Source organism: Rhipicephalus sanguineus, chromosome 7 (genome assembly GCF_013339695.2).
Source record: "Rhipicephalus sanguineus isolate Rsan-2018 chromosome 7, BIME_Rsan_1.4, whole genome shotgun sequence".
In the NCBI taxonomy this organism is placed as follows: Eukaryota; Metazoa; Arthropoda; class Arachnida; order Ixodida; family Ixodidae; genus Rhipicephalus; species Rhipicephalus sanguineus.
In genome coordinates, this window is record NC_051182.1 from 112151875 (window position 1) to 112170680 (window position 18806).

An 18806-nucleotide genomic window follows, 5' to 3' on the forward strand; every position below is an offset into this window, starting at 1 on the left:
CCTTCGGTCAATGGTGCAAATACTGTCGTTAAGTCCTACCTTCCCGTAAACATATTACGTTTTCGCCATATCCGATCACCAGGACATGGTGTACCTCAGCGGAACATTGGTAGCCACATTCTTTGCGACGTATCTTGTTTACCGTAGAGGACATAAAACTGCAATTACTTTTATATTCTACTTATCTGCTGGCGTAAAGCCTTTGTTAGCGACGTAATGAGTAATGCGCGATCTTCTCTTTTATAAAAGAACATCTGCAGCCCAGACAACGTGTCAGACGTGTTCTATAGTTGCATGAAGTGGCCGCAGGACCTTGCCGCTATTCACACTATCTTGCCACTTAAGCTCCAAGTACCTGGTGATTAGTAACAGTAAAAATATTTAGAAAAGACCTAAGACAGAAAAACAAACATAACTAAGTAAAATAGAAAACGGTTATGTATCAAACGCAGCGAATAGGTATAGGAACACGATAAAGGCTGTACTCCCGAGAGAATAAGATAATTGTTGAGTTTAACGTCGGAAGAACCACGATACGATAATGATAGACGCCATAGTGGAGGGCTCCGGAAATTTCGACCACGTGGTGTTATAAAACTTGAATATAAGCACACGGGCATCGAATTGCGGCCGCCGCGACCTACGGGTTAGCAGTCAAGCACCATAACCACCATATAGACCACCGCGGCGAGTCATGACAGCCATGACAATTAGGCATTTAAGCTAAGACAACAGAAAATTCAGTGCTTATGTAAAATAGCGGTAAACCGACTCGCTGAGACGCTCATTAGAAAAACGGAGCATTTCGTATAACAATGTTTGTCCAATCCCTTTGCTAACAACTTTGAGACGGCTCCTAATAATTTAGGTTATTATAATGAGGACTCAATTTCGCTATTTTACTCAGCAGTAGGCAGAACTTTTGTTACTGTATACTCTAAGCGCGCGCAGATTATTAAATATTTGTTCTCAACGTCGCCTTGAAGTAACAGTAAACTTAAGTAGAATATAAGTCTGTAGACAGGAGCAGAAATAATGTAGACAGCTAAAAGTAAGAATAAAGGAGAGATCTTACGTTGCCAGCACGTTAAAGACATATTGCCGTAAGCAGACCCGAAAAAAGCAATACAGACAGATTGGTAATGTATGGGATGGAAAGGGACAGCTTAGAAAGAAGTGCTAACAATCCAATTATGATTTTGAAAACTCATTGAATTATTTATTATTTATTTGGTTTGAATACATAGAAAACACGAATACACAGAGCAAATAGGGAGGGAACAGGCTGACAACTGCCACCTAAAGGGGCACAACACCTGCCTGCTCATTTGGGAAAGGGGAAACATAGAGAAAAGGAAGATAGGGGGGAAAGAAAGAGGAAAGAAAATAGGAAAGAAAAACACAAATACAAACGTACACACACAAACACAAATACACAAACCAAAAACACAAAAACACAGACGTAAACACAATTAAGTGGTCACATGGGAAAATCTCTATAAGGGAAAAGGAGACGTACGCCAAGATAGCTTCTGTTAAGTGAATGCTTGCTCTGTTAAATCCAGCATCGGTACCGGTGGTGCTATAGCTGTTAGAATCTTATTTACATATAAGTCAATCTCATTGCATGTAAGTCAAACTTTCATCGACGAAGTCCTTCAAATCGCCGATGTGTGAAAGCCACGAGGCGCAAAGCAACCACTTTTCTTGCATTCTTCAGACTACGTAACGACGCACAACGCAAGAGAAACTTCGATAACAACACTACAGCGGCGTCAGAATTTGCGCAAAAGACACCGCACGCACTGGAGTACGCGGCACAGGATGGTAGCTAAGAGCCAAGTGCCATAGCACTGACACAACTAAAAAAAAAAAAAGAAACCGTGAAAACAAAATGTCGTCTGGGCATAGACGTTCGCGCGTTTGTCGAGACGACGCGAGCGCCACCACGTGACTCTGCTTCCTCAATAGGGACGCTCAGAGCTCATCACCTGCTCTCGCTGGAAAACTCTGGCGAAAAGATAAAATAATGTCATTGTCTTTAGTTTAATCTGGTGGCTTAGTGGGAGCAGTATCAGCTTGAGAAGCGGAGCTCAACTAACGTTTATATAGTTTCGAACCGCGGTGTTGCGAACGCAGTATCTTGTATCTTAAGATACACGATACATTCTTCAATGTATCAGAAATACAGATACTGATACACGCCTTGCGAGACGTATCGCGATACAGATACAAGATACCCAAAAAGTATCTGAGATAGTATCGAAGATACATGTATCTTCGATACTGCCCAGCACTGTTTCTAGTGTACTTGTATTGTAGCCCCAAGAGAGCTTAACGGGCTCTAGAAACGCCGCTCTTCCAGCTTTCGCTGTGACTGTGCTGCGGTTTCAGCGCAGGCCTGGCGTTTTTTTACCACCGAGCCGCTAAAAGGCTATATTCACATGAGATTTAATACTTCTCATCTTTAAGATAACACCATGTGCACTTTACAATGCGCTTGGACCACAGCGCGTCACCTACACTGATATGACTCTCGTGAACGGAGGGTACGACGACCACACACAGCACTCTCGACAAGTGCACTCACCGATCTTATTACAATACATATACAGCTGATCAAGGCCAAATGCTTCTTTACATCGTGTTAGGCATACGTACGAGCGGTTAAAGTTGCACTAACATAACGGAACAAAGCGCCTTTTGAGGACCTGCATGACGCACGCGCACATGCAAACACAACGTGGCTAGCAGACGACACATGGAGCAATCCACACTAGGCGCGGTTCAGCCAGAAGCCGCCAGGCGGCGACTCCGCTCGATCTCGCGGCCAATACTATACTATGCAAGACTGTGCGAGGATTTACATTCTGTCTTCCTCCTCGCATTGACTTCCCTTTCCCACCCCATGCTATACTGTACTATACAAGACTGTGCGAGGCTTTACATTCTCTCCCCTTCCTCCTTTATTTCCTCCTCACCTTCACGTCACTCCTCCTCACTCTCACTTCCCTTTCCCGCTCCCTTGCTATACTCTACTATGCTCCTTTATTGGCTTTGCCGGTTTTGGCTTAGCTAGGCTGAGCATAGGCTGGGCATAGCTGGACTGGGCTTAAAGGGGAACTCCGGGGATTTTTCGATTATCACCGATTTGAATTAAACTTTAAACATATGTTCTCTTCGGTACCCTAATGATATGTGCCAAATTATACAACCGTAAGTCGTTCAGTTTCTTAGAAAACGAATTTTAAAATTGGTAGCCAATTCGGAATCACGCCTGTTAACGCGGGCCACCCTGCGTGTGTGACGTAACGTGCCTACTCTTTTCGAGCCCCGCCTCGCCCAGCAGACGGTTGCAGCGCGCGCTTTCTTATACAAGGCGGCGACGACGCGAGTAAAGTTGTTCGGTTTTGTTAGCTGCTAGCGTCTTGGTCGTCGTTGACATCGGGTTTTACAGTAAGCACGCACAATATTGAGCAACGAGGAGATCGATGCGGGGCACGACAGCTACTTCACGCGCCGGCGGGTCGAAATCAAAAGGCGATGCTTCCGCGCTCATATGTAGTAGCTGCAATCATCACTGAATTCCTCACTGTTAAGTTGAGACGGGCTGGCACAGCTTGATTCCGCGTCGATGACAACGCAAGCTTGCTTTTCGCGCGATAGAGGAAGCACGTGTGCTATGTTTACACTGGCCCTAGCCAGCCGTGGCGGCGTGTAGCGGACTTCGTGACGTCATCGCATACCCAGCACGGAGCAGCTCAGCTCCCTGTTTCGGTTTCGACTCCTCGTTTATTGCTTATTTAAAATTATTGACGAGTCTTTCAGCAAAATGAACCACCCTTGCTGTTACAGGACTTTTTATACTATTTGAAAACGGCATTATCTCAATATGGTCGAAAATGCACCGGAGTTCCCCTTTAACGTGGCTGCTCCTCGCTCAACCAGTTCATGCGGCACGACAACGGAGTTTCGCCAAGCTTAAACAGCTCCGTGTTAACAAATCTTCAGTATTTTTTACTATTGACCCTTGTCGTAAAACATTACATGGACATTTTTCATGTACTATACACTTTGTTGTACAAATTTCGTCGCTCTAAATGTTGCGCAACCCAAGCCCGCCGACAGGTTGAAAAGCTTCGAATGATGTCATCGCGAGCTCGGCTCTGGTGGCCACCTGCTATTGGTCAGTACGCGTCAGCTTACGCGGCATCGCTAGCACGTTGTTTGTCTTACCTCCAAGCCAGAGATGATCCATGAGTTTCTTGGCAATGTCGACGCCCGCGTCGTACTTTTTGTCTGAATTGACACTGGAAGTCTTGAGATCCAAGAATAGAAGAGCCAGGCTCTTTTCGTATATGCCCCCGTCTAAAAAGAAACATTTGGGATTGAACCGCTTCAGCCGTGACCTTTGAAGGTCTATAAATGCGTCAAATTCATACTACATAACCTCAAGGCACTCGATATTTACTTGCAACATAAATACTGTCATAATACGTTGATTTCTATGTTTTATTGGAATCAACTGTCACCAAAATTGCAGTTGAATATCTATTGATCCTGTACATTAAAGGAAACAAGCAGATATTGAAGCCATGTATGGGGGACGTTAATTGTACTGCTTTAAGTGTACTGTAGTAATCGTGATAAAGATGCGAAGAAAGTAAAGTGGACGAAATGACAACTTGCCGCCGGCAGGAACCGAATCTGCAACCTTCGGATAACGCGTCCGATGCTCTACCAATGCTCTACCCTCCCAGATTTCCATGCACATAAATACCCGATAAATTGGATGAGGAGACGACCGCCGCCGTAACTCAATTGGTAGTGCGTCGGGCGGGTTATCCGAAGGTTGCAGGTTCGGTCCCTGCGTTGTCTTTTCGTACACTTTACCTTCCAATCTATATCAGGATTACTACAATACACTTAAAACAGTACAATTAATGTGCCCTATACTTTCCTTGGCTTTATTATCTGCTGGTTTTCACGAAAATTGCGTCAAACAAAGAAACGAGCCCACAAAATTCATTTCTTTTATTGATTCTTAAATCAGTCATGCTATGTGATTGCATAAAAAGAATTGAATCTCAGGTTAGAAATATAGCGCAATCTCGTTTTGGTTTATGGTATTTCGAGCAAAGAAAAATTACTTTTGACGTGGCTCGCGAACATGGTAGAGCCTTCATGAAAGGGATCATAGGGAACAGTAGACTGCAAAATTAAGTTATAAGAAGACGCATTCATTACACAGGAGGTGCATTTGATTCAAACCTCAATGTATCTAGCTCTTTCTTAGCCAATAGTCGACACAACTAGCAAAAACTATTTGTATACACAAATATGTACAAAGGGTCTCAAAGTGTTAAAACAAAGTGAAATCTAGAAATATTGTCACGTACGGCAAGTACGTGAAGTCGACGGACGACACAGGAAGAAGGAAACGTATTTTATTCGGAGCGAACTTGTGCCCCCCTCAACGAAAAACAAAGATCGCTCAACGGCTTCGCCGCAAGCGTGCCTGTTGTGGCGAGCGACCGTCTACAGGAAAGAAGAAAGAATGAATCCTGTTCACTCCCCGCAGCTCGTTTTAAAGACAGTGGCATGAGACCATTCACCGCCCACCTACCGTCTATCGCGGAATTCGATAAGACGTGCACGTCATCGTTTAGGACAGCTACCCTGAGCGAGTATGAAAAACGCAAGGAAAAGCGACAGCCCTCATCGCGCGATAAACCGCTGAACGATACGCACGTGGCACTGCCCCCCCCACCCCCTGAAAATACAGCATCGCCTCGATGCGAACACATAATAAAGCACACAGAGAGAAACAAAGGACAGTGCAAAAAAATGCAGTCAAAAAATGAATACACCTTAGTGTTTGCGTACGCGCACTTCAAGTTCAGCACATAAATTCGGCACAAAATTAAATCGATTGTCTACCGCCCGTAGAAAGGTTTCAGTCTCACGACGTGAACTACCTCAGGTCGCGCACTACGCCGCTGCCGCTGCAACGCTCCTTCGGGAACGATCTCATAGTTCACTTCACTGAGACGACGTAGGACCTTGTATGGGCCAAAGTAGCGTAATAAGAGCTTTTCGCTTAGCCCACGCCGGCGAATAGGCGTCCACAGCCACACAAGGTCACCAGGAGTGCACTCTTGTTGCCGTCGTCGAAGGTTGTAGTGTTGGGCATCTAGTTCTTGCTGCCTCTTTAGCCGTACGCGGGCGAGTTGGCGAGCCTCTTCGGCACGATACAAATATTGAGCTACGTTAGGATTAACGTCACTGTCATTTACGTGCGGCAACATGGCATCAAGTGTTGTTGTAGGTGTTCGCCCATATACAAGACTAAACGGGCTCATTCGTGTGGTCTCTTGCAACGCCGTGTTGTGGGCAAACGTTACATAGGGCAGCACTTGGTCCCATGTCTTGTGCTCAACGTCTACGTACATTGACAGCATGTCTGCCATTGTCTTGTTGAGCCGCTATGTGAGGCCGTTAGTCTGTGGATGGTATGCGGTCGTTCTGCGGTGACTGGTCTGGCTATACTGCAATATCGCTTGCATAAGGTCACTGCAGAAGGCGTTTCCTCTATCAGTAATGATCACCTCTGGAGCACCATGACGCAGAACGATGTTAATAATGAAAAATCTGGCAGCTTCTTGGGCGGTGGCTCTTGCAAGTGCTTGCTTGCAAGAACACGGCAACTTTAACATTGACAAGACATGTAGCCACAAGCAATGAACACAATGCAGAAGAAAGAATGAATCCTGTTCACTCCCCGCAGCTCGTTTTAAAGACAGTGGCATGAGACCATTCACCGCCCACCTACCGTCTACCGCGGAATTCGATAAGACATGCACGTCATCATTTAAGGCAGCTACCCTGAGCGAGTATGATAAACGCAAGGAAAAGCGACAGCCCTCATCGCGCGATAAACCACTGAACGATACGCACGTGGCAATATTAATTGCCCACTGGGCATGCAAATTTCACTTTTCCCCCCTACTGTGGATCATGCAGTCTTGGAACAATGCCTTACAGCAAGGAAGTCCTTGTCTGAGCTTTGGAAGCCGCAAAGCCGAACGTAAGGTTTAGGCTCCCAGCTACGGTGTCTTGTACATTTTTTCTTACACTTCTATTAGTACCTTGCTCTAAATATTTCTGCAGTTCATTTGAAAACAAACAGTTAAGTTCCCCATTTGTCTGGCTTCATTGTCTCTTCGCTTCGTGTGACTGTAATCAACAATAACATAGAGCCCCTTGGCACCCTTTGTTCTCGCCCATACGAACAATCCCTTTGAATTGAGAAAAATATTAAGCCAGCAAAATGTTATCGATCACACCGCATTGCACTCTGAGATATTTGAAAAGAAAGGCCGAGATAAGGAAGAAAGAAACTTGTATGAATGCAGGCGTGAAGTCGTCTGCACTTATCTACACAGCCGCAATAGTACGGGATAGTTAATTATTCAAGATAGTCTAAACAGGCCGTAAAGAATGGAAGAACATACGAGATGAGACATACAAGCGCTGCCTTGTAAATGACCTATTATTAAGAGGCATACAACTTCAAGCACAGACATCAGAGGAAACATATTTACGGCATGCGCAGAAATTCCTTTTCGTTGCTGACCTAATAGACACACTCGGGGTCAATTGTATGAGCGCGCTCCTCTTGATAAAGTAATGAATGCTTCGAATCTTTTATACAGGTGCATGCATGTTGGGATGATTAGTGACCAGCTTGCCTAACTATTCAGCTTTGCTGAAGTTGTCACCCTTCACAGGGGAAGAGGTTTTCGTCAGCTCTGTTGAAACGTAGCATTAGGTCTGTTTCCGCTTGTTCCTGTATTTCTTTGTTAAAAGCTATACCTTCATACCTTAATTGCAGTTAATTAACCGATATTCTTGGACCTATACTGTAAACGTTATTTGCTTATTTCGACTGTACACAAGTTATTGCTTCCATCCGCGTTAAATACTAGCGCTTTTCAAAGTGCGCTTTCCTTACCCTTCATCGTAGCTCCATTAAACTAGGGTGTACCTGTTCTACGCTTTACATGGTGTGCCCACCTCCATTCCTTCATTTTAAAAACCATCCACCATGAAACCCTACTTTAAGCGAGTTACGAATGAGTGCATTAGACGGATCAGTCTAAACAATGCTGCGTGATTGGTCACTGTATATTTCATAGCTTCTCTTTCTCTGCGTCATCCAACCCAGGTGCAGAATAGCAGGCCAGAGCAATGAGTAGGATTTCTGATAATAAAAACAACCTCCTTCTCTCTATCTTTTTCACTATTAACTTCTTCCTAAGTATCATTTTGTATCATAGCTTCTAAAATTGCAAGAAAAAACACAGGACAAGGGCTAGGCGTCCGCTGAAATGAGAGTTTAATGCGTGTAAACACCGAGTATACAGGACTAGCCCCGCGCAGAATGGCAACAGCAGAGACAAAGAAGACTTACTATCGCCAGGGGAGTCTCCACGCGTGTAAATGTGTGTCAAGAACATTTAAAAATGTACACACTGTCACCACCGATTGCATCAACTTATGCGCGCATACATAGCATACATTCTGTTACGTCGTGTAGGACAGAAAACTAGCGCAAACACATGGATCATTTCTTCTTCTGTTCCTGTGTTTGCGCAGGTTTTATTTCCACCATGAACCAAATCCAATTAGCCCAATTTTCAGTCCTAATTTAGTCGCGTCATGTGTTATTTCGTGGTATCGATCTTTATTTGCTTTATTGCGATTTCATTATCTATGAATCAGTGCCAAGTAGGCCGATCTCAGTGCTCATTATTTTGCCCGAGAACAATGCTAACTGAAGCCTGACAAGTAATCTTCATAGTTAAGAAGGTCGCGGGATCGAATCCCGGCTGCGGCAGCCGCATTTTTGATGGAGGCGAAAATGCCTGAGGCCGGTGTACCTAGATTTAGGTGCACGTTAAAGAACCCCAGGTGGTCGAAATTTCCGAAGCCCCCCATAACGGCGTCCCTCATAATCATATCGTCGTTTTGGGACGTTAAACCCCCAGCAATTATTATTCATTGTTAAAGAAAGTTACCCGTGGTCCGTCGGAGATACCGCAAAAGCGCTGGCACTTCTTCGTAACGCTGGCACCACCGGAAGCAGTCGCACGGCACACCGTGGTAGAACCAAAGTGCGGTACCATCTTTGTCGAATGTGACGTCAGACTCGATGGCGTTGGCTCCCAGCTCCATACCTTCGTCCACTTGCCAGATGGCGTTCGTCATGTGATAGATGTTGTAGATGGGCCTCCGACCCGAACCGCTCGCCTAGATAGAAAGAGAAAGATTTGCTCGTATTGTTATTCATAGGACGCGTGGATTTGTTGCTTGAAAGCAGGCTGCGTTGTTAAGAATGAAGCGGTGAGTTGGGGACGCCAGCAATAACATCGGAAAAACATTTGAAGGAAAAAATTTGAAACATTTGAAACATTGAAAAAATGAAAACATTTGAAGGCTACAGGTCCTCAGACTTTCTGTGATACAGCCAAGAAATTTATTTATGTAGACTATAGGGGGTATGCACTGAGCCTTGATCCGCAAAGCTTCAACACCATCGCTGCGCCATCTTGGAGGTCCGTTCGTACACGCCCTCCGTGATGCCCGTGCGTCGGTGTGCAGGAGGTGTTCCAGATGTCTCTAGTCGTTTGTGCCGTACGGATCTCAGATACAGAGCGTGCAGCGAGTTTATTGCGCGTGCGGCGAGTGCGCGGAGCATCAAAATGGCGACCCCGCCGCTAGCGCTCCTCGCGGATGACGTCAAGTGCAAACACCCTATATATTCACCATAACAACTAATGTTATAATGAGGAAAGTAGGTAACTGGCTACGCTTAGAGAAGTCTTGGGTAGAGGTCAAACTTGGGCTTGTTCCTGTTCCATGATTAAAGATAAGGTAAACCGGGGTGAAAAAAATGTAAAGAAAGAAGATGACCCCTTCGCGAACCACCAAGAATAACGGGACCACGCTTAAAATCTACACTTCGAAGGAACATTACCTGGTCGGGGGGAGGCATTGTAACATCATTTACGAAGAAAGGAATTTGTCTTCGCGACTTCGTCTTGCATCGCTGATTATCCAGAAAACTGAGGGCACCTTTAATCACAACGATGGGAACTTTTAGCGCGTGTATACGCGGTGCTTGCGCCACGTTTTGAAACGTGCATGGGCGGACTCGGTTTTCATTTATCTTCATTGCAAACAAGGTTCCCGTGTGGGAACCGAAACGTCTTTGTTTTCTTTTTATGCGTCGTCGGCGTTCAGTTTCTACTTCTAACTTAAAAAAAGGATGTCGCGAGGAAACGAATCGAAGACTAGCAACGACGGAGACAAACGCTTTCCGCGAACGGAATTCATTGCGCCGAATGAGTGTAGAAATAGTAGAAGACAGGCAGGGTTTTCTTACGTCGTACGACTTAAAACCTCGCAGCAGCAGCAACAACAACAACAACAACAACAACAACAACAACAACAACAAAGGAATGGGGCTGAAATTTGGCGGCATTGCCGTGGCGCACAACAGAGCGCGTATCACACTAGCACGAATCAGCGACGCACGGTAAACGTGCGACGTGTGAAGGCCCTTTTCAGCATGTTAATGTCACGCCCAGGGCGCTGGCTTAACGGAGAGCTGTGAGACGGCGCTACTTCTGCGTAGGTTTTCCTTGTCACCGTTCATTCCCGCTGTCATTGCTTTATAAAGCCCAAGTTGCAGTAAATAATCGTCGAATTTTATTCCGTTGCATTACTTCAATAATAGGAGATATGCCATTCAACGCGCATAAGAACTGTACCTATTTGACGAGCACGCTTTTGACAAATTCATGGTGTCGCGCTACTAAGCTAGAGGGCGCGGGTTCGATTACCGGCCACGACGGCAGCAATTAGATGGCGGCGAAATGCAATACCCCTGTACTTAGATTTAGGTGCACGTTATAAAGAACACCAGGTGGTCCAAATTAATCCGGGGTCCCTCACTACGGCGTTCCTGATAATTATATGGGGGTAAGAAAGAGAAGTTGACAACCACCCGTTTGTAGCACGAAGCCACAAGTAAATGCATACGGATTTCTCAGAAAGAAAACTTCTTAGTTGCCAAAAAATTCGTCCTGGTCCGGGGATCGAACCCGGGACCAACGCCTTTCCGGGGCGATTGTTCTATCATTTTCCCTTTATTTAACCCTTCGGCCACCTTGCGGGATTTCACAGAACTGATTTGCAATCGAGGTCTTGGCACGTAACCCCAGCAATCACTGCCGTAAATCGAAGGGGGGGGGGGGGGTGTCAGGGGGGTCATGAGCCCCCTTGTGTTCAGGCTGGGGGGTACATGCTATGCAAGTGTCCCCCCTTGATATCTATCTTTCAAACAATATACTTGAATTGCTTGGCAGCTAAGTATAGCGCATTAAACTTGTTTAACGCCTGTTAAGTTTTAGAGTGTATCTGTGTTGCATCCCACCTAGCTTTATAGGACTGTATTAAATATTCAACTGCCGTTTGATCGGTTTCCGAGAATTCTCAATAGCGCAGTGCAATTAGGCGATCTGGGAAGCCATGCTCGTTCTTTTTAAATTTTATCTTCAAGTATGACATTAATATTCATATAATTAAAAATAAGACGTGTATTTATAAAAGCAACAGGACCGTCATGGCAAGATGTGTGTCCCCCCTTGCGATTTTCCTGGATTTACGCCACTTCCAGCAATTATTATTATTATTATTATTATTATTATTATTATTATTATTATTATTATTATTATTATTATTATTATTATTACTACTACATAAAGAGGCTTACGCGTACTATCGCGCTCACTATGAGCTACACCGCGGGAGCGCGTGGCCAAGCTCAATGTAAGGTTGTACAGTTGCACCGATCGTGACATGTTTTCGAGTTATCATGCGAGGATTTGGCTGTTCCTGCGAGTGGGCATCGCCTGTACTTGCTTTCACGCTCACCCGCGCTTTGTGCTGTGGTCATATTAGCTTCATAAATGATAACTTCGAGGGTGAAAGCAAGCAAGTGGGGGCGATGTGCGCTCGCAGGGACAGCCGAACTCTCTCCCGATTACTCGAACGTATGCCACGATCGGCGCCACTGTACAACCTTGCAAAGCGTTCGGGCACGCGCTCGTGTGGTGTAGCTCTTACTGAGCTCTATAGTACGTCATTTGCTACTTACTAGGTCAGGAGTCGTCAGCAGAGCAACCACGATGACCAGCAGCTGCGCAAACATGATCCTTCTTTGACCTCCTGTCGCACTGAGCCTGTCAATCTGCGAAGTTGTGACGTCACTGCGTTGATGTAGAGTCAGTCCTCCAAGAATCTATGGCCTGTGCAGCACGTCAGCGCAAGCGTTTCCGGCAGCTCTACTATATCGTTCGGTGTATAACAGAAATGCGATGACCAACGGCATTTCGAAACCTGGCGCGTGCACCCGAGGAAGGTCATAAACAAAACGCCAAGGCTAATAGCCCTCGCAGCCGCTATCGTGCAGGTATGCGGCTATGGCAAGAACACATTTATGCAAAACAAAAAGCATTCGACAAAGGCCACGCCAGCTCAGGTACGTTAACAGGCGTTGCTTCTTTTTATTGCCGTTCTTCTTTAGGACTTGCCCTTAAGGCATAATTCTTTATGTGTGTATGTGTATCATATCCCTTTGAAACGCGGCGTCCTCGTTCGCGGACGCGACTTTCTCTTGCCATTTCTGTGAACTCTCGGCAAGGAAGGGACTACGAACACTACGCTAATGATAAATTAAGCGTTCCTGTCGCCTTTATATAACTTATGGTTGAAATATTTGGTGCACACGGTCGATTTGGTGAGGGCAGTACTCTGTTTAACGAGACGTTGCGCGCGGGGCGCATCAACAGGATTATCAAAATCTTTTTTTTTTACGCTTTTAGAAATGCTCGCTGCCTGCAGACAACTATCTCATGTGAGGTGAGTGGTTCGTTGAATTCTTGAATGCGGTTTATGAAGAAATATACCATGACTGACTTTGCAATAATTAGATAATGATTTGTGTTTGCAATTGCTAATAATTGTAAAATACAACATAACTTGGTACAACACTGTTTTGAATTTGGTCTCTACTTCCTTCACATAACATTTTGTAAATTTCATGCATTTATGTGCATTAGGTCATAATGCGTGTCACAAAGGGATGTGTGTGCTGTAAGACCCGCTCTTACGTAGCAGGTATCAGCAGCTTAAGCTACGCGGGAGATAGCTCGCTTGAGACGGCCTTCTCTCTTTATCAAAGCTTTCAGCGGTTGATGTGATCACGAGTCATAAATCACGAGTGTCGACTAAAGGAATGTTGTTATGTGTGCTAGTTGGTTGTCATATTCCTTGTTACCGGTATAAGATCAGCTGCGTACAAAGACAGTGATGAAACAGTGATGACACGCACGCGCTCACGCGCACGCAAACACATAGCCGTGCTTACTTATTCTAGATTTATACCTTCGTATTGAAGTTCAGTTTACGTAGCGCATATGTGTAGGATTATGTTGCATAACTGTGTCTGTAATTTTGTGCTGCTGCGTTTTATTTACTATGTTATATTTATTCACACTTCGTATCGTGAACGTTTGCTTTGTACTCCTAACTTGTTCTCATGCCGAAATATTCTTACTTTCGACCCGGCTGTCGAACTGAAAAAACAAAACAAATCCAGGTGGTGGCTACAACGCGCTCTATCTCGTTCTAATTTACATTCTTTTTTTTTTTTGCTGTTTCATTTCGAATATATTTACGTGTATGCAATTTTCAAATAGCCGGAAATGCGACACAGAGAAAAAAAGTGGTGCCGATAAGTGCCCAATTTTCTCGGGAAAATAAGTGAGGCGAAATACCTGCCGAATTAAAAAAAATAATCGAAGAAACATGGTTCCTACACTCCGTGCTGTTGACCCAGGTATGGTACTTCATCTATAGCACATACCGAACTGTCAAGTGAAAAAAAGAAAAAAAAAAGAATAGAAAAAAACATGCAAATCAAGGAATACGCTAAATGTCATTCACTTTCAGTTAGTCTACTACTCATTAATTTCCATCAGTATTATTTGTAAGGTTGCGCGAAGCGCGAACTTTGAGATCGAATCGCAGCCAAATAGCGTAGCGGCAAAAGCGAACGAAATAGTTCTGGAATACCTAACGCCGTTTTATAACTAATATAAAACGATGCTTCTAGCATTGGTAATGCGTGCTAGCATCGGCGACTTTATCAATAAAATTACGCGGTGTAATGGGTGACCGCCGTCTACATTTTGGACTCTGCCGAGAGAGACATTCTTTCTACGCGTACGCTGGCGATGATACTATTTGTGAATAGTGCTTTTGATGACTTCTTTCTTTTTTCGTTTTCTCGCTTGTTCTTTCGTTCATTGTCAATTTTGTGATTTCGGTATACCGGCACTAACATAGCCTACATCCCGTGCATACACATAAAAAAAGGCTTTAATTTCAGTATATTTCTTCAAGGTGATTTTTCCGCCCGGTTTCACGGCGCTCCCGTTTCTTTTTGTACAAGTCTTCTTGTCACATCGTGGTCGTGCCTTTGCTTTCTCGTCTCGCCTTTCGCGCTGCTCATATTTTTATAATTTACCAGCTAGGCAGAGTAACAAGCCATACTTCACAACTGAAGCGTCAGTAACAAAAAAGACGTATTTTTAGGCACGCACACAACTCTTCAGAAAGGGCCAACAGTCGTCGTACATCCGGTGATGTGCGGCTGCCTGAGCGTCGTGCACGTGCCGCACTGTACGTGAAACTTTCACGTTTGATGTCTATACTAAGCTCGAAGGAATTAAAATTACCGTGCTGTTGCACTGATCTTGTGTTTGTTTTGGTAGCCAATGAGATTTTTGGGCATTAGAGCATTCGAGCAGTAAGTGTTCTTGTTTACGAATAGCGGTTTTTCGAAAACTGAATCTAGGAGCACTATCACTAGCCTACACAAAAAAAAAGAAAAGAAAAAAAGACAAAGGTAGAATGAAAACGACATACAAAACGCTTTGTCGTTTTCAGTCTACTTTTGTGTGTGTTTTTTTGTCTACTATAAGCCTTGATCATGAACCAGAAAGTTACCCAAAGAGTTACCCTCTAATTCGGACGCTGTTCCATTTGGTATTCCAGTTTTTGAAGATTGAAATAACAACATATTTAACGACAGGGCACGGAGATGCGCTGTTAATGCGAGTTGAATACATCAAATTATAATAGATTCGCGTGACCACATGCTTCGATAATTGACTCACCTGCGTAGCAAACGTCCGTGGCCACGCCGCACATCGTCTCTTTTGTGACTGCTTACATTTCCGCACCAGCGCGAAGGTACGATCGAACAGGTGGGGAAACAGATGGGACTGTGATTCGCGACTAACTTTGTCGTAGCGGAACGCAGCGCTACACGCACAGCCAACGGAATATCACTTCATGGTCATTCGTGGGAAGCCGATAACCTTCATTAGATAACAAATACAACACATACACGAAAACAACGAAGCCCTTCGTGTAGAAATCAGTTAAAAAAAAGCAATAAAAACAGGGGCTTGCAGTGATGGCTACATACGAAGCGCGGGCTCTTGAAAGAACAAAGCGTGAAATCGCTTGTCCTCGAGATAAAATTCTTTTACCGGCAAGCTCATTCAGTGGTTGCTGATAGAATTATGTTTGTGCTCCTTCGCTGGCGCAGTAGGCTTTCGTAATTTCCCGTAATGATACACATTGGCGTACAAACAAAAATTTGGAAACGCGGCCAAGAATTACATTGCAGCATGTGTTTGCTGACTGCCCTGAGCGGCGCCGCGTTATTGTTCTGGGTGTGTGCGTATAGTGATAAACGTAACTATTTTCGCGTGAGAAATTCATGGTCACAGTTATGACTGCAATAATAACTTCTGGGGTTTACTTGCCTAAAGCTAGGTATGAGTGTGAGGCACACCGTTGTGAAGCCGCCTCGTGCAGCCATTGCGAGCTCACAATCCACCAAAAATACAGCCGCCTGTTTAAAAATATGTGAAATACAGACTGCGTATCGGAACAGTCGAATTTAATAACAATATCTGGGGTTTAACGCCCCCAAATCACGAAGTTATGAGAGACGCCGTAGTGGAGGGCTCCGGAAATTTCGACCATCTGGTGTTCTTTCACGTGCACTGACATCGCACAGTACACGGGCCTCTAGCATTTCTCCTCCGTCGAAATGCTACCGCCGCGGCCGGGATCGAACCCGCGACCTTCGGGTCAGCAGCAGGGCATCGTAACCGACACCGCCGCGGTGGACGGAACCGTCAAATTTCGATGTTTCCCACATTTTTGTAGCGTTAGCTACACTTGCCTAGCCGGAGCCGATTTCGCGTGGAACGTCATGAGCCGTGCTGCGCATGCGCGAGGATCAGTGATGTCACACAGCTGGGTCACTGGAGCTGGCATCTCACGCGCTCTCCGACACCGCAGCGCGCGGCTCGCCGCTGCTGTTCTGCACCGCATTCGAGAGGAGTGACGTCGTAGACACAGTGGCGTCAGCGCGCGCGCAGCTATTCGCCTTCGCTGTGCAGTCGCCGTCTGACACTGCGCTGGGGCCGCTTGATAGCGCCTCTGACTGGTGTTTGCAGGTGGGCAACGCCATGGAGAAGGAGTGCGCAAATGCTGCTCGACGGCGCAGAAGATTTTTTTCATATTTTTGTTCAGCTTTCCTTTAACAGGCAAGGCGTCGTACAGCTAAGCTCGACAACACTAGGATTTCCAGCCACAGCGGCTGCATTTCGATTGGGGTAAAACGCGAGAACAACCATGTACTTACAAATTTTGGTGCAAGTCAAAGAAGCCCAGCTGTTAAAAATTACTCCGAAGTGCCGCACTACGGCCTGCCTGATAATTACACGATGGTATTGGCCCGTAAAACACTAGAAATATTTAACTATTACTAACAATGCCTAAACAAAGAGTTCTAAAAGTAACATACCTACGCAGCCAGAGACGGACAGAACGAGGATTTGCTTCCAACGAATTTACCTGACTTTATAGGCCCTTGCGTCGTTATCACGCGAGCGCATTGGATCTGACAAGGAACTGTACGAAATGACGGAAACAACACATCTTATTATCCACAGACGAGATGTTCCTTGCGGAGAGACATGGAAATATTGCTGACCTATACGTCCATCCCCATATTGTCGTAATATTTCTTCCGCATTTGCCCAAAATGACCAGTCGTGCGCTGCTGGAAGCAATACGAGGAAGAGGTGACGGCATGTGATGAAGTGAAGCGGGTGTTTCTCAGCGATTTCAAAATGAATAGCTTATATGATTAGCATCGACCGAGCGCGGTAAACAAAAGAATTCTGTGGAGATAACGATGCAGATAACGATCGTCGGTGTGCAATACTCGCTGATGAAAAGCATCCCGTGAACCTATCGATAATGGAAGTGCTCCTGAAGCCGCGGCAAATGATCACCATTCCGCGTGAGTGGTGAGGCACATTTTAAGCTTAACAGCTCGTTTTTGATAGTTCACAGCGCTAAAGGGACGAGGACGAAGTACGAAGAAGGCGACGACACGAGCGCTGACTCGCAACTAAAGTTTATTGAAAGGAACGGCACGAACATATACAATACAAAAGCCAGCCACGCCTCAGCGGTGCGACTGCGCGTGTGCAGCAGAGTCATCCAAGTGATGTCAACAAGACAGAACACGTATACCATACGCTTGCGTCCAGAAAACAAACAAACAAAAAAAACAAGCAAAGAACCGTTTTCCCGCGGGAAAAAGTTTCTTTGCATCTTTTTTAGATTGTTTGTTTTGTGGGGCTATCAAAAATGAACTATCACCTATTAGCCCAAGTTTCTCTTCTCGTTCAGTTCGTTTCCCATTGCGGAACCGACGTGCCGAAACACTTGACAAAATTTAGCAAAATTTGTTGGAGTTTAATGTCCCGTAACCACGATATGATTATGATGGACGCCGTAGTGGAGGGCTCCGGAAATTTCGACCACCTGGGATCTTCAACGTGCACCTAAATCTGAGCACACAGGCCTCAAGCATTTTCGCTTCCATCGAAAATGCGACCGCCGCGGCCGGGATTCGATCCCGTGACCTTCGAGTCAGCAGTCGAGCACCATAACTACTAGACCAGCGTGGCGGGTCTCTTGGAATCCTGTCTGTTGCTCTAAATGACCAGCGGTTTTCTAGGCTTGTAACTACATGCCCTGCTCATGCCCATTTCTTCTTGTCGATTTCGACTGAGATGCCATTAACACGCGTTTTTACTCGGAACTATACAGTTGTTTTCAATTGTATTCGACTCTTCATACATTTAAGTAATGGTGCGAGGGGTGCTGACACCAGAAAGGGTATCTTGGAAGTCGCTTTGTCACATAAGTGAGCAAATAAGTGACGAGCAGATGTACGACTTGCATGTACGACTTGCTTACGACAGCACCCGTTGGAATTCTGGGCTGACGTGTTGTGCCGTGAAGGCGAGGCAAAGGAAAACTTCTCACAACGCTGTGGTTGTTCAGTTGGAATTTTTTTTTCTCTCGCTTAAAACAGAAATCATTCTTTCCAAACTTTTCTGTACAATACCAACAAAGCAGACTAACAACAATTTACACACAGACTGCACAAGGAGTCGTATTTTTATTTGGGCCGCTGCACTGCGAAAGTGAAGCCTCAATATGAGTCAAAATGCTTTTTTTTTCATTTTCAACTTTGGCACAACGCTCCTGCTTCGTCCATTCCCACAGTATTTTTA

The 18806-nt window shown here is 45.2% G+C and overlaps 2 protein-coding genes across 2 annotated transcripts in view; one reads left to right on the forward strand and one right to left on the reverse strand.

Annotated features, from left to right (window-relative positions):
- LOC119398940 (uncharacterized) overlaps positions 1-18806 on the forward strand; it is a 495264-nt gene that overhangs the window by 63144 nt on the left and 413314 nt on the right. The gene's annotated exons all lie outside the window — the stretch shown is intronic.
- LOC119398938 (dermonecrotic toxin LiSicTox-alphaV1-like) lies at positions 4181-12296 on the reverse strand. Its single transcript, XM_037665753.2, has 3 exons — positions 12224-12296; positions 9081-9312; positions 4181-4368 (listed from the first exon to the last, which is right to left on the reverse strand). Exons 1-3 carry the CDS (start codon positions 12275-12277, stop codon positions 4181-4183), a joined length of 474 nt encoding a protein of 157 aa, XP_037521681.1. The 5' UTR covers positions 12278-12296.

Coding starts and splice junctions, on each gene's coding strand:
- LOC119398938 (XM_037665753.2), bottom strand. CDS start 12,277: ATGTTTGCGCAGCTGCTGGTCATCGTGGTTGCTCTGCTGACGACTCCT. Junction 9,313..12,223: donor TGCTGACGACTCCTGACCTA/GTAAGTAGCAAA, acceptor CTTTCTATCTAG/GCGAGCGGTTCGGGTCGGAG. Junction 4,369..9,080: donor GTATCTCCGACGGACCACGG/GTAACTTTCTTT, acceptor GTTTCTTTTTAG/ACGGGGGCATATACGAAAAG.